We start from the raw sequence: 16,982 nt of genomic DNA, 5'->3' as shown, positions 1-16,982 counted from the left end.
GTGCTTCTTTGGTGACTCAGATCCTGTTGTTTAATGGTGAGGGATTTTGCCTGCAAGCCAGATAAACAGTGACTGTTCAGATTTTTTTTGTATGCATATATTCATATATTAGGGTTGCTGATTTAGTGTGTTCATTTTAATTTTAAGTAGCTATATAAAAAAAATCATAAGAACAAAATTTGAATGCAGTTAACATTCCTGCCATCTAGTGGTTCCGTGACAATGAGGGTAATAAAAAAAATTAATAAAAGATTTAACTCAGAGTTGCTTAAATAATTCGTTGTTCGTCCTGATCTTTGCCTGTTTTTATCGACTTAGACACGTTTACGTTAAGTAAATGCGATTAAAAGGGTTGCCTCCCTGTTTTCTCTAGCATTTAAAATATGTATTTAATTGTGTTTTGTTACTTGTGATAGATCCACAGGGCTTGTATTGTATCTGGTTAACTCTTTATATTCACATTGCGCATCTAAAGCCACGTTGAGAATGTGATGCGTGGTGCTTTCCTTACGGATTTAAATACGTTTGTGAGCTCGCGATTCTCTGCCGTTTGTCGTGGTGGACATTTCTCTCTGTCTCGGGCTGAACGCAGTAGACCAATCGCAACAGAATGGTTCATCGAGCCAATCAGTGCAGATTAGCATCATGCTAAAAAGGGGTTTGGGAACAAATTAATCAGTGAACAAATCATATGGGAGTCATTATATAATATGAAATATAAAAATAAATGCATTTTAAAAGACAATGAAAGTGCCACTGGCCACTGGCATTGTTATTTTGGGGGTTACAGGCTGAAGTTTAGGAACCCGTGATCATACAGTTTATTGTTGAACATGATGCTGGAGAACAACCCACTGCCTAATGGAGCTTATTGAATGTAGTCATATGGGGCATTCATAAAATTAGAAATATTGGGGCAAAATTGACCCGTATTATATTTTCATCAGCAATATTACACAACGAAATCAGTATTACACAAGGGCTGTATTTATCAATGATATTGATGACTATGAAGTTCATATTCTTTTATATTTTTAGACATGATATTATCTTGTGTTTTTTTTTTTTATCAGACCAAGGTTATTTTGAAGCTAATGAAGCTAATGAAGGTTATTTTGAAGCGAAAAATGAAGCTAATGCTAAAACTAGTAGTCAAAAGTATTTTTAATTAACTGAAATAAAATTTTAAAACCACAATCAATGCAAAACTGAAACTAACAATGGTCCAAATGTGTTAATATTATTTTTGTTCAGAATTAATAGACACTCATTTTTTTATTAAAATGTTTAAATACATAAAAGATTTTATTTCTCTGAATTCGTCATAATTTCAAATTTTTTCATTTGTTTAAGTTGCAATTTTTTGTGGTTTTGGACGTGTCTCTTTAAACTGTTATTTTAACTTGTATTACTAGAAGGTTTGAACACAATTTAATGTAAGCTGTTCAAATACTAAACTTTGCTTTGGTGGTATTTATTTCAGTACTGTTTTTTAATTTACTTTACATTTCAGTTTAATTTTAGTCTATTTCAGGTTTAATTTTAGTCTGTTTCAGTTTAATTTTAGTCTGTTTCAGTTTAATTTTAGTCTGTTTCATTAATGGACTTGTTAGCTTTAGTACACATTTTTTTTTTTTTTTGATTATATACAAATTTTTATTAGATTTTTATTTATTTATTTTTTATGTTGGATGTTTTAAGTAAGCTATAAAGTACATCCAGGCGGTTGTTATCACAGAATAAAGCCAGACTGTAGGACTTTATTTTGCATTAACTACCACCTGGATGTATTTTATCTCACTTATTACACAATTACGTGCCACAAAATGTAAAAATTACTCACAATACAATGTCCTGAGCCCTATTTGTTTATTGCATATTTAATTAAATGCAAAACTCACAGAAACAAAAACAGATAAATGGAGAATACACTAACCTACCTATTATTCAGTTACAAGATGGCGCCAAACAGTCAAAAAGAGCTGCGTATATTTACTAATGGTCAAGAAGAGTGTTTTTTAGTTTTAGTAGTTGTCATCTCAGAATAACATACATTGGAATGTCATGATTGACCAATCAGAATCGAGTATTAACTTAAAATAGTGGTAACTTATAATTCTTTCGCAGAGGCAATATTGTAGCCTATGAAGGCAATCCGAGGCATGATCACTACAAGTTGTAAACTTTACCCAATACTAGGGTTGTCGTGATACTGGAGTTTGGTACCAATTGATACTGAAATTTTAAAAATGTAAATTTCCCTCTAACATTTAAGCACTGTTGAGCACATTCTTAAACAGCGCTGATTTGCCATTGTGTCCACGCACTCAACAGAAATGACTGATTGGGCGTGAAGATTATCAGTTCGTCAAACTCACCGCTGTTTACTGAGTGTAAGCACAGATACAGGGGCGCTGGAGTGTTTCAAAGCCACGATTCATCAGTGGATCGCTTACAAATCAGCTTATAGACAAACCAGTTGATCGACAAGACTTTGAAACACTTCAGTATTTGTGTTTACACTTAGTAATTAGCAATGAGTTCAGTGAACTGATGACCTTCCTGGCCAATCACAGTCATTTTTGTTGAACATGTGAACACAGTGGCAAATCAGCACTGTTTAAAAACGTTCTCAACAGCGCTCAAATGTTAGCGGAAAATGGATGTCTTTAAAACTTCAATATCAATTGGTACCGAATACCAGTATCAGGACAACCCTACCCAATACCCTGCAGAGATGACTTGAAATACGGTCAGCTCTTTTATTTTTGTCAGCCTTTTAGAAGGCCTTATTATCATTAATTCTAAATGTGCCTCACACAGGTGAGTGGGCTTGACAAGCCACCTGTAGAAACTCTTTCGCTCTCTCTCCCTCCTAACTGTAGCAGTAAATTCTCAGAACACAAAGACTTCCTTTGTATAATTAGCAGTTCTTGTGTGTATTGCCTCTTCATGTTGAATCACTGAATTCCTCCTCAATTTTAAGTCACTTTGGACAAAAGCGTCTGCTAAATGACTAAATGTAAATGTATTGCCGACCGCAGTGTAAGAAAATATAATAATATTAACAAATATTTAGGATCACAAATACTTTTTAAAAGGTAATACATTTTAAAATGAATCCTCTGACTAACATAACAGCAAAAATTGTTGTATCCTTCGAAAAGTTAATACCTATTATTAACTATTTAAGTAAAGGGAGTTTATTTCCTTGTGAATTTGCGCAGTTCTTGTGTTGTTGTCGACTATGAAGGATTCTTATCATCGCTCACATCAGGGTGATGCAGTTTGTCTTTGGCACCTTGAGGAGTGTCAGGCTTTCTTGTCAGCATATGCGGAGCTGCATTTATGGGGCATGTCTTTTCTGCGCCTCATTGCGGCACCCGCTGATGGAGGTCTGGCAGTGCCACAGAAGCGGGTCAGATTAGGGGGGCATGACTCATTGTCCTGCCCTGATCTATAAGAGGCCCACATCTATGACTCATAATCCTGTTAGTCATCACGTAGAGACACGTTACAGGCACTGATATGTCGCTCTGGGGGTCAGCGCATCATTGCCAAGGACAGCAAGGAGCTATTTGTATCTCGTTTTGATGGAGATATTGGACATCGCTGTAATAAATGAGATTTAGGGCTATATTTTTAGGTTTGGAGATAGTTCTTGGCAAAAAGCAAACCCAAAGTACTGTATAAGCACTGCACAAGCACTTCCTTAAGTGATTCAGGCCAAGCAGGATTTGAGCATTCATAAAAGTTTTCAGGAGTGGAAGTAAAAGTTTTGTTATTTAAAATAAAAAGTTAGAAAGTTTTGTGTGTTATTATTTTAGGGACATTATGTATGAAAAGAAAATTAATATGAATGAATCTCACTTACTGAATCTTTAAAAATGTGTTCAGAGTGAAGTTATTGAGCTGTGAGCGCATGACAAGTTTAAGAGATGAAGCTAAGCAAAAAAGAAAGTCAAGAGGGAAGATAAGGAAGCTGGCTGTCATTTAGTCTTGTTTTTTTAAATACAGGGTTCCCACAAGAGACATGTGGTCAGGGGAGGCATCCTTACCTGCCATTTTGAGAGCTATGATAAAATCAATATTTCTCCACTGTACTGTGCTATAAATGCTATTTCTGTTTGAATTTCAATCATTTGTATGATCAAAATCACTTTATTTTTTGTATTTTAATTACTATTAACGAGGTGAGGCAGCGCCGAGCTGTGCCTCATGTCAGATTGTGCAATTTCTTGCAAACTGGGTTGAGCGCCTGCTTTTTGCTTACTCTGTGTATTCTTCCAATGTAATGCTTTATTAAAATGTTTTCATACATTGTAGACATTTTTATTATATGTCTTCATTTTCCATATAATAGGTATATAATATACTACAGGGGTTTTCAAAGTCTAAGACAGTGGGCCTCTTTTTTGACACAACTTATCCATTGGCGCCCCCCTCCTCCCAAACACACACGCACACACGCACACACACACACACACACACACACACATACACACACACATACATATATATATATATATATATATATATATATATATATATATATATATATATAAAGACACAGACATATGTAAGACTGTTAACTCACTTTTATCATCATTTGCATGAAAGTGCAATTATTTACAGAGTAATAACAAGTATTTTAATATAATGTTTTAAACTAGGATGATGGTTAATATGAATAGAACAGATCCAAGAACTGTTAATCCCAGTCAAAACAGTCAAAGTTTAGCGGGTCTCATGCTGTCATTAGCCAAAATATCTTGACAAACCACACTTAAAGGTCGTGGTTCATCAGCTGGTCCTGTCCACGTAAATCCTAAACTCAGAAACCGATCCATTGCAGGCAAGTGCACACATAGGGCTCAACCTGTGCAGTGCACATGCCCTTTTTAGTCCTGGATAGAAAGTGCCCTTACAAAATGATCAAAAGTGCCCCCGCGACGCGGCACACCCTCGGTCCCGCCCTTCAGTAGGCGCGCGACAACACCGCTCTTGAGCACGCGCGCGACAACACCGCTCTTGAGCACGCGCGCGACAACACAGCTGATCAGACCCCCCCCCCCGTATTGGCAGGCTTGCCAAACAGAAGCGAATTCACAGCTATGGCTTTCTGGGTAAAAAAGGTTTTCTTATTTTTGACGTATTCTTTTTTTAGCTTTGTTTAATTAAAACGTTTAAATATAATAAAAAATACATATAATAATTAAACTTAATAATTATATTTTCATTATATATTTTTCCCGCGCCTCCCCTGACATGCTCTGGCGCCCCCCAGGGGAGGCGCGCCTCACACTTTAAAAACCCCTGATATACTATATATTAATACAATATAAAACATATTTCACGAATGTCTGTCACCTCTTTATGGTTAGAATCTGACATAAAGCCTCATTGAAAAGACTAGGGTGAGGTAACTGTAGCCACAATGAAGGCAGGGCTCGAAATTGCGACCATTTTAGTCGCAAATGTGCCCGAAATTTTATCTATGTGACCTCAACATATAATTGGGAGCATTTGTGCGAGTGCATAAAATTGTTGTGTGCGACCAGTTTTTACTGCAAAATGTTCACAACATGCACGGATTCGGAAGACATTCACGCAGAATGCATCTCTTTACTTGAAACGCGAAACGCAGTGCTCAGGAATGGTTTAAAACAGTTGTCATGTCAACTTGCTGCAGTAAACAAAGCCAAGTCTGTAATGTTTGCACTTGATGCGGGCGCGGGGTGTCAGTGCGTGCTTGGGACGCCCGCTCTTGTACTCGTGTTTGTGTTTTTGTTCTGTCGCCATCGCGCTGTTTAAATCTTAGTGTCTCAGTCTGGTTGGTTTTGGTTTCGGTTGGCGTTTTCGGATGAAACATGCACGTTGCTTATGTGTGAGTGCACGGTAAAGTGTTTTAATTTATCGTGTGCTTATGTCTTGCGTCTATGTTTGTGCTGTCAGCTGCAGAAAAGTACTTCCTCTTTTAGTCGGTTTTGATCTGTTTGGTGGGTTTACCTTTTGGTCCAGAACAGGATTAGATGCAGCTGACGCAAGGTGACAGCATAGTCAGTTTTTACTGCCACAAGTTCTTTGAAGTCTGCTTGGTGTGTTCCAGGGTTTAGGCTTCATGCAATTAATTTTAAACTGGCAGTGCAGATTTTTTTTTTAAATATAATTTATTTGCTACCCATTAAAATAGCAGCTTGCTTTTCATTTTAGTAAGGATTAAGCCTGGTTTATACTTCTGCGTTAAGTGATCGGCGTGACCCACAGCGCATGCAACGCGTGTAGCTGTGCATTCATACTTCTGTGCGCTTTTTCTGTTGTTCTGCAATAGTACTTCCGAAACGCTAGTTGGCAGTGAGGTGTTTATGTTCCTGTGTGTCGGGTTTCGTCGTTGGTGTTTTGTTTTTTCTGAACGCTTCCTTAATGTACAAGTGGCTCAAACTCGCTCAATTTGAGGCAGGAACAGGCAGACGTGCAACAAATTTACCCATGAGGTAAACACACAACAAAACTTTCCAACCGGAGCTTCTTCACAGAACCCTACACTTGTAAACAATTGCTCCATCGGGGTTGCGCGGCTCTTGATCCCGCCCAGACTCGTCAGTGCTACCAAGCTGACCAATCACAGAGCTTGCGCTACGCGTCGTTGCGACGTGTAGTTAAATTTTTTGAGAGGTGCGCGTTGCCGACAGCCATGGCGTATGGCTGTGCGTCAACGCGTAGGCTGCGCCATAGCATACACGCCTTTAGTATGGTAATCTTACTGTATAATCCGGTGTGTGTGTGTATAATCACATTAAACCATATTACATTCTCAAAAAGTCAATAATGTAATTATTAAAATCACATTGAATTACTAGAAACATCTAGAATACATATAATAGACATTAGTCATTGAGTGACCCTGTTTTACATATTCGCTAATATTGATTTGTACACCTATTTGGTTTTTAGTTTGGGCCCTCTTCATAAGGAATTGGACAAAAATAGTGTCAGTGCATCAAAAATCAAAATTCAAGTGTAATTATATATATATAAATATTATTATTTTTTTATTTTTTCTATTTTGTTGTTACAGAATTTTTTTTTTTTTTTAGTAAATATTTTTTCAGGGTTTTCACCTTTAATGGATAGGCCAGTATCAAGTATTAACAGGAAAGCATGGGGAGTAGGAGAGGGGAAGTATCGGCATAGGACCGCGAGGTGGGAATTTTGGGTCGCCGTGAGCACCTGAGTGCATGTGTCGACATACTAACCACTACCCCACTGGGGCCGACAAATGTTTTTGATTTGCTACATGTTCAACAAAGATTGAACAAAATAAGACCGCTCACTATAAATGCATACTTCCATACTATATAGTACGCTAAAAACAGTATGCGAGCCGAGAAGTATGTCTGAATTCATATCATTCGAAAAACATTATGCGAGATGACCTAGATGGCCTATTACCTCCGTTAAGATTCTGAAGTGTATAGTCATAGTGTATAGAACATACTTTTCTAATGTTCGAATAATAAATTCAAATTTAAATGCGTAGTGAGTAGTAGGCGATTTCAAATACAGCCTTGGTCTTCCAAAAAGAGATAAACTTCCTGTATCTTTTCATAATCAGTCTATACAGTAGTCAACATTTGAAGTGGATCGAAACTATCATCAGGGTTGTCTTATAACTATCAAACAACACCCATCCTTAAACAATTTTGAAAACATTTATTGATCCATTTCATATGTTGACTACTGTATATGGCAGATAAATAAAATTCGATCCAATCACAATTTTTCTTCTATCATCACTTAGCTCTACATTTTTAGGAAACGGATCATCTGCCATATACAATCTCTGTTTGTATCCATCCGCTGACCATGCCAAGTGGGTCGAAATGTTTGGCAACCCTTGCTTACCCCAAGCCTCTATTTTCAGCCTTGTGTGATTAATGTTTGGTAATGCAGTGGTTTAGGTTGCTCCAAAATGTTGACGACACAAATAGTTTGTTCCTTGTTTGCGGAAGTGAGCCTCCGTTCCCGGGTCTTTTCCAGTGAACAGCTCTTGACATTCGAGGAAAGCCCTCTCTGCACTCCGGTGTACCGTTTCCCCTCAGCTCGGATGCCAGAAAGCGCTCCAGCAGGATCGGTGGGAACGCGTTCGCTCGAACCCCTCGTTTATTTTTAGCCTGTGTTTGCAGAGTGTGCCATTGGGACGGAGGCCCACACAGGAATCATAATGATACAGTGTCTTCATCTCCCTCCGCATGTTCAGATAGAGATTGTTTAAACAGTATCCTGAGCTGGGAATGGGTCCCATGACAACTCCAAATATTTACCAGCCACACACTGCAGTAGGGTTTTTTGTCTGCAGGCTACCTTTCCGTGTTTTTCTTTCACTTGCTCTTGATTGTTGTTGTCTCTTATCTTCTTATGTAAGAAGAACTTAGACTTGGGAGAAAGAAACGTACAGAGGCATGAAAGCACATCTCCTTTCATCCTGTCAGTTGCTGGATGAAGAGTATAAGACTTCTTTGGATCATTAAGAGCGAATGTGTTAGGAATGCAGCATTTAGGTTCACCTCAGGTCTCGGTGATGCTTTGCGCTTGCTGTGGGATTGCTTCTTTTGGGTGTAAAATTAATCCAGTAAATGTGTTTATGACCTTTGTCTTTTACTATGCATTGGTCAGGCGAAAAATACTTGAATAAATATTTTGAAATATGTGATCAGACACTGGGTAAAGGGCTCCTTTTACCTACAGTGATGCTGTCCAACAGCGACACCAACAGATGACGTTGCTGGTAGTGGAAACTCTTCATTGAACAGAGCACCTCTATCTATGAGCATCGTGATGATTTGAGGGGTTAATGGTACAAAAGGAAGAATGCAAGATTAAAAAAGCTTTTGGCCCTCGGTTGGCTCCAAATCTTCTGCTGAAACTAAAATGAATATATTTTGAAGAAAGCTGGAATCTGTAAACCTTTGACTTGCATGGAAGGAAAAACAAATACTATAGAAGTCAGAAGTTTACTTTTAATACCTTTCTTTTGTGTTCAATAGAAGAAAGTCAGGCAAACAGGTTTGGGACTAGTGAAGAGTTAGTAAATAATGACAGAAATGTTAGTTTTGTAAGTATTTCTTTATTTCAAGTTTTATATTGGCCATATCATTTTAAAAGTTATATTCCAGACAATGAATGTGCGGAAAGTCATATAATATTATGTGTTTTTTGTTTGTCATTTAGAATTTTTTTCTTTCAGTTTATCAAAAACCAGTTGTTTTCATGTTTCGTCTATTGTTATGGCTAGTCTATTTTTGTTCTTTGCTATTTTATTCCTTTCTCATTTGTCAGCTGATAATTAAATATATTAAAACATTTTGATTTTGCACATCAAGCAGCATCAGTTGTTTTGTATTTCTAAAAAATGAATGGAATTGAATTTGATGAGAATTTTTAATTTACAATGGCCATGCCACTCTTAAAGAGCACCTATGATAAAAATCAGCTTTTGTTAACTGTTTGGACAGAACTGTGTGTTGGTATTGTGCGTCCACTGTCATACTGGGGTGATATACAGATGTCACTACTTCAACTTGTTCCCTTTGCCGCCATTCATGCTGCAGCGGTAGTTGATGCGCCAGCAGCCTTTGACCACTGGGGGGCACTTTAATCACAAGTTTTCAGCTTTGCGTTTCACAATACTAAATAGACGGTGTTGTATGTGTACCTTGTGTGATGTGATGTGTTCAATTAAAATAGAATTTAGTTTTAGTTTTCTTAGTAATAAACATGCTATTACACTATACTGTATGTTTTAGAAAAGATACATTGTGAGAAGTATAGCCCTATAGGCTGCAAAACGCAAATATAAGAATTAAATTCTTTAGCCTTAATAGTGCCCTATTAAATTGCGTTGGGGTGAAAAGAATTTCGATTTCTTTGACCATCATGGTGATTGTTATAACAGCAAATCTTAAACGTGCACATATGAAAACCGCCGCGCAGCACACTCTACATAATAATATTAAGATTATCGTGCCAGTGGAGCACATCACCTGATTGTGAACTTGTGATCACCTGAACTTACTTTATCAGTTGGCTATTTATTATTTATTACAGGCTATATTACAAATATTTGACCAACTTTTAATACAATTAAATACATGGGCATATCCGCACTCAAAGTGAGCCGCAAATTATTTATTGTCTGTTCATTTTTTTTCTGTTCATTTCTCTTTCACACGCATGCAGAAAAAAAAATCTACTTGTTTACAAAAGTGCATTATGTCCACTAATATATAATAATAATAATAATTAGCTAATATATCCATAATACCAGGATGCGTGGTGATTTGACTGGATATCTAGGTCAAAAGCAATTTTGTTACCTGTTGCTCGGCATAGGCTAGCCTATAGTGTGGAAAAATATAATTCACAACTTGGGATGCGTTACCCAAAACCATCGTTAGCCAACTAAGGTTGCAATTTCCGTCTTTACAAACATAGTTGGTTGATTTGCCGTTTCACAAAAGTTAGTATATAATAGTTTAGTTTTTACATATAGTATTGCATTAATTGCATAGACGTTAAATAGTTTTTATTGATTAAAAATTGTTATTAAAATTAATGCATCAATTCTGAGTTATTATTTAAAACATAAACCTGCATTTTAATGACGGATGTGGGTGTCACAAAATACTTTTTATATCAATAAATAAGTCTCTTTTTTTTTTTAACACATTTCCTAGTGTTAAAATAGGATTCAAATCCATCCCATTTTGAGGTTGACCCCAACATGACATAGGAGTGCAGTTTTCCCACCAACCGTATTGATTGACAGCCGCATATTAACAGCTACATTGTGTTTAGAGCAGAAAATTCCAATATGCTGAAAGGTATAACAAATAATCTGATTGGTGTTTTAAGCTGAAACTTCACAGACACATTCTAGAAACACAAAAGACCTATCTTAAATCTTGAAAAAGCAGTAAAATAGGTGTTACTGGAATTACTGAAGAATTCAAAGCTTTAATTTTGACAACTAAACTAAATTTCTTTTGTTTTTTTTGTTCCCTATGTCTTGTACACCTGATTTGAATAATCAGGTCAGCTGTTTAAAGATCACACAAGATGAATGCCTCCCACTGGCAATTTAAAAGGGTTATGATTACTATAATTATCAGTGCTGATTTTTTTTTTTCTTGCGTCATAGTTTTGTGGAAGCTGTGATAGATAACCATTCAAATGCATCTACTTTTATTTAAAAAAGGACACATTCAAATAATATTTATTTATAATGTTAAAAAAGACATAATGTTGATCAAAGTAATTTATGTCAGTTTCCAGAAAAACGAATGGAAAAATATATGGAATTGAACTAAACAAGAATTCTTGACACATTTGGCCATGGCCATGCCACTCTTAAGTAAAAAAAAGTAAGTTGAATAGATCATGTAAATTATGCTTTATAGTCAGGAAAAATCAGGGAATTTGTGGAAACCCAGTCATTTTCATGTGATTTTTTTTTCTTTTGTAATTATTATCAAACGCTTCCCTGTCAATTGATCACTCAGTGTATTCTTGCAGAATGTGATTGCAGATTGGTGAAAGCGGTTCTTCTCTGATTTCAGTTTAAAGGCTTCAGCCAAAATAATCTTAATCATGCCCCATTTACCGTTAGTTTGCTATTAGGGAATGATGGCAATAAGAAAGCCCCATCCCCTACTCAATACTCCATTTCAGTTGATCAGTACATGAACAGAAATAAGTCTCAGCAACTTCCAGTTCACACAGTCTTTAAAGTGCCAATATCCAATTGCTTTGAGTCGTCAAGAACCACAATTTCAACTGAAAATATACTTTAACGATCTACTTAAAGTCACCTACATCTACATTCATTAAGTTTCTCCTCCTTCATTTTTGGGCAAACTATTTGTTTAATATTCCAGGATATATACATCAATATTTACTTAAATATTTCTTGGTTTACTAATGATTGGTTTAACCTTTTCGCCTGCTCCATAGATGATGGGAAGATCTTCAATGGAAGTGGAGTAGGAGATCAGTTTGGCCCTCGCTGTTTCGAAGGGGACATCATGGGCTGTGGAATCATGTTTCCTCGGGACTATGCACTTGACTATGAAGGTGAGAATGCATATACAGTTGAAGTCAGAATTGTCAGCCCTCCTGAATTATTAGCCACCCTGTATAATTTTTCCCTCAATTTCTGTTTAACAGATTTAGTTTCAGCACATATCTAAACTTAATAGTTTCAATAACTCATTTCTAATGACTTTATTAACTCATTTCTAATTATTTGTTTTATCTTTCCCATGATTACAGTAAATAATATTTGACTAGAAATTTTTCAAGATACTAGTATTTAGCTAAAAGTGACATTTAAAGGCTGAACTAGGTTAACTAGGCAAGTCATTGTATAACAGTTGTCTGTTCAGTAGACAATTGAAAAAATATTGCTTAAGGGGGCTAAAAATATTGACCATAGAATGTTTTAGAAAAAATTAAAAGCTAATTTTATTTTAGCCGAAATAAAACAAATAAGACTTTTTCCAGAAGAAAAAATATAATAGCAAATACTGTGAAAGATTCCTTGATCTGTTAAACATCAATTGGGAAATATTTGAAAAAGAATAAATAAATTCACAGGAGGGCTAATAATCTTACACGAGAAGAGATTTCCCATTTTGCACATGAGCTAGTGCATGCTTAGAAAACAAATACACACTTGGATCAGCTTAGCCTTCTTGTCAGGACTGTAATCCAGGTTTTTAAGATTTTAAGTTCTGTAAGGTCTTTTGGTTTTCTCCGTCAGATGAAATTGAAGACTGGGATGCTGCTGATGTACGACCAAAGCAAGGCAGAGTCGAAAACCTGTTATATTTGAACGATGAAGATGAGGAAGAGGGCGAAGATCCAGAACAAGAACACGAGGGCCGGAAGGTTATGGTGAGTTGTTTTTTTTTTCCTTTCTTTTTTCTTCATTATTTTAGCATAACTGTATTAATCAGAAATCATTTTAATGTTAATGTGGTATTCAATTAAGAAAGAAAATGGCATTAATTTGAAAGATTTTATCTTTAATTATAAATGTATAATTTTTAGAAAACTATTCAAAAGTACCACTGAAATGTATTTATTTTAATAATAAAAAATTAACACATTAAAATAATATTTATACTAAAAAATATGAAAAAAGAAGCAAGAAAAAAGATCATAATTACTGATCTTAATAGAACAGCAAATCAGTATATTATAATAAATTGTGAAGGATCGTGTGATGCCAAAGACTGTAGCAATGATGCTGAAAATGAATAGGAATAAATTGAAACTACATTAAATAAGAAAATTGTTATTTTAAATTGTAATACTTGTTTCTTTTTATATTGTATTTCTTGTATATTTTTTCTGTATTTTTGATCAAATAAATGCAGGCTTGATCTCTGTAAGCATTTGCTGTAAAACATTAAACAAATATTCCCAATCACAAACTTTTGATTAGCAGTCTATATCACATAGTACCTGGAAAGACTTGTGGGTAGGGCCAGACAGAATCGTTTGGCAATTTTTTGCTATTTCCGCCTAGGATTTTGTACAAAATCTGCAGATTTAATCAGAATGGTTTTGAGAGTATTTTAACTAAAAACATATTATAAAACGTATTACCTTTATTCGTCACTCTTTATATTATGTGGCCTTAACTAATATGTACTAACAATGTACTTATTGTGTAAATACATGTTTTTGCATTGTACTTATGCTTGATTAAATGCCTGCATCTAATTACGTCTGTAGTTACACTGTTGATCCATCCCAGAGGTTCTCAACTTCGGTGGCCTTGAGGGCTAAATATCAACCACATGAGTAGGGCCAGACGGAATCTGCGGACATTTTCTGCTATTTCTGCAGAGAATTTTGGTAAAAATCTGCGGAATTTTTTTATGAGTATCATAACTAAAACCTTAATATGTGAAATAAAAAATGAGGTCTTTTTAACTTTTATTTAATGTTTAAAATGCAAATCCAGTTAGATTCACTTTATTTGGTGAACAAAGCAAGTCTCTCATAGAAGATATCTACTAAAAGACTAAAAGAAAATAATACTTTACAAACTGCTTTGTACTTTACATAAATCAGATAAACATTTCCACATAAGTCAATAATATTACTGTAATTCATTTAAAAACTGAATAAATATAGATATTACACACATTCACTCAAGTAAATTAACAGAATTAATGATGGGCTTAAAATCTGCGGAATTCTGCAGGCACAGATTTTGTGTGGACCAACACATGAGATACAGGGGCCACTTATACACTGGAGTCACGATTTGTACCTCCGTTTTTGCGTTATGATTTGGTACTGGTATATAAAAAAATAGTAATAATAAAACATTTCCAGTACTTGCCCTTTCGATTTATTTAACAGACAGAAGTGTTTTGTCACATTCAGCTTCAGAGCTGAAGAGCTTCTTGTGATGCAAAAATACAAATTAAACCCAATAATTAAAAATAAAACTTTATAATCAGGAAAATAATTAGGAATTTATAGTTCAAAAATTAATCTCAGCTCTCTCCTAAAACAACAGAAAAACAATAATTATGTATTAAATTTAAGATTTCGTAAGCTTCAAAACTGAAATCATTGAAAATGCAGCACAGTGTCTGTCCGTCCATGCAGTGAGAAAATAGTGCAACCACTGCATTCTATGTGAACGTATTCTGTATTCGTTGTGAGGGCACGTGAACCAAACCATGACCATCGTACAGTGATGGTTCAGCATGAATACATGTACTGTTGCAGCCCTAGAGCTTCATTATATGCCGCAATATGAGAGCCGATCAGTCTGCGCAGCTGCGGGCCACAGCTTAACAGACCCAATGTGGCCCATCAGCTGCCTGTTGAGTACCTTGGCCTTACACCTTAACCCACCTAATCTACTCGTACCACCAAACCTGTCACAAACCCTAACCCATATCCCACCTTAAAAGCACAAGAAGTGTTCTGCAATACATTATGAAGACATTGTATTCATTTTTTGATGCAAGTACATAGTAGTTAAGGCCACTTGATATAAAGTGGGACCATATATTTACTAAAAGACAGAAAATATTACTTTATAAACTGTATTTGTACATAAACCATATAAAATTAGCCAATCATTCAATAATATCACTGAAATTAATATAAAAACCTACATTTACATAGGTAAATTAATAGATTGGCATCACGATGGCTTTAAATATCTGTCAAAATCTACAGAATTCTGCATGAGAAGATTGCAGATCTGGAATAACTGATGTGGAATAAAAACACATGAAACACACACTCTGTGATCAAAAAGCAGATGTTTGCAAACTGTTTTCTTGTGCTCATCATGTATTCACAGTTTTAGGAATTGAGTGAATTTCCCAGCCCTGTAGCTGTGGAAATGCTGACTCACTCTCTCTCTGTATTCTCCAGCTGTGAAAAATGCCAACTCGCTGTCGCCCCTTTGTGCCCATCTAGGTGTTCTTCACCCGAAACGGCAAGATCATCGGCAGGAGGGAGGTGGTGGTTCCGGTCGGAGGCTTTTACCCCTCTATCGGGATGCTCAGCAGTGGAGAAAAGGTGAAGGTGGACCTGCATCCACTTAGCGGATAACAAAGCAACAATTGCACATCTCCAGTCCCGCTGTGAGCAACAGACGCTCGAAAAAAAAAAAAGACCATGAAGATTATGCTGAGATTTCTGTTTCCTTTCTTTCTTTTTTTACGTCTGAAAGCACTTCCAAATGCAAGCTTAACACGCCTAACACGTTCACTCCAGTGCATGATTCACGGTTGAACATATCGACAGCGTTCGCCTCAGCTTCAAACGGTTTACTGTGAAAAGCACATGCAGGGAAAATGTTCCATATTGGGCATCACAATATATTGAGCTGTTGATAAATACTGTACGAAGAAAACGTTATGTTTATTAAAAATGCATAGAAAATATTGAATTATATATATATATTTTTAACATACGTGTACATTTGTAAATTGATATATTGGCTGCTATACGAACATTTATTTAGCAGAAATCAATCATGATTATTAATAGATGGCTGGGGAAAGTTCTATATATGGTATGAGGGTATTAATGACTATTATTAATATCATTATATTAATGTTTAAAACAGTTTTTCGTAAGCACTTCATCACAAATGATGTGAAGGTGGGGAAAACGTGTTCTGGTTTTTCAGTAACACTTCACAATAAGGTTTCATTGGTTGATAATAGTTCATGCCTTAGCTAAAAGTGAGAAACACATTTGTTATGGTATTTATTGATCTTTGTTGGGTTAACAAGGAAGAATACTGTAGCAAATGTATTCATTTGAAGTTCAAAGTCCATTATAATAATTTGAATCTTTTATAGTGAAATCGTTAGCTATGTTTCCATCTAAAGATTGGACAATCATGTTAAATATTTGGTAATAAAGCACAGATTTCATCTCAAAAGAAAACTAAATCATCACTTCCTAAGAAACCAGCTCCAAATTTAAAAAAGAAAAATGTAATTTGCTGCAGCAGAAGCCAATGTTGGCCTTTTTTTTATTTTTACGTATAATAAATGACTTGTGCCTCAGACGATGAAATGCAATGATCGGTAGTTATAATGGTGCATTCACACCAGACATGAATGAAGCGTTAAGTGTGAGTGATTTACAGTTGAAGTCAGAATTATTAGCCCTCCTGAATTATTAGCCTCCCTGTATATTTTTTTTACCCCAATTTCTGTTTATTGGAGAGAAGATTTCTAAACATAATTCTTTTGAAAATAAGGATTAAGAGGCCTGATCATATTGACCCTAAAATGGTTTTAAAAATTAAAAACTGCTTTTATTCTTGCCGAAATAAAACAAATAAGAAGAAAACATATTATAGGAAATACTGTGACAATTTTTTGCTCTGTTAAGCATGTTTTGGGAAATATTTGAAACAGAAAAAA

At 35.5% G+C, this 16,982-nt stretch overlaps 1 protein-coding gene and 1 non-coding gene across 2 annotated transcripts in view; both read left to right on the top strand.

Moving 5' to 3' along the window:
• The window catches only part of spryd3 (SPRY domain containing 3), an 87,194-nt gene extending 71,492 nt beyond the window's left edge, over positions 1 to 15,702 (top strand). Inside the window, 3 exon segments of the mRNA NM_001105694.1 lie at positions 12,013 to 12,132; positions 12,821 to 12,954; positions 15,517 to 15,702. Coding sequence (NP_001099164.1) covers positions 12,013 to 12,132; positions 12,821 to 12,954; positions 15,517 to 15,651 — 389 coding nt within the window. The 3' untranslated portion in view covers positions 15,652 to 15,702.
• LOC137489189 (U4 spliceosomal RNA) lies at positions 2,116 to 2,251 on the top strand. The gene has a single exon (XR_011008542.2). It is a non-coding gene; the product is annotated as a U4 spliceosomal RNA (small nuclear RNA).
• Positions 15,703 to 16,982: the final 1,280 nt, after the last annotated feature.

The sequence above is a fragment of the Danio rerio genome, chromosome 23 (assembly GCF_049306965.1).
Source record: "Danio rerio strain Tuebingen ecotype United States chromosome 23, GRCz12tu, whole genome shotgun sequence".
NCBI lineage: Eukaryota > Metazoa > Chordata > Actinopteri > Cypriniformes > Danionidae > Danio > Danio rerio.
The sequence above is the reverse complement of the archived record's forward strand: the minus strand, read 5'-3'. Positions and strand labels throughout refer to the sequence as shown.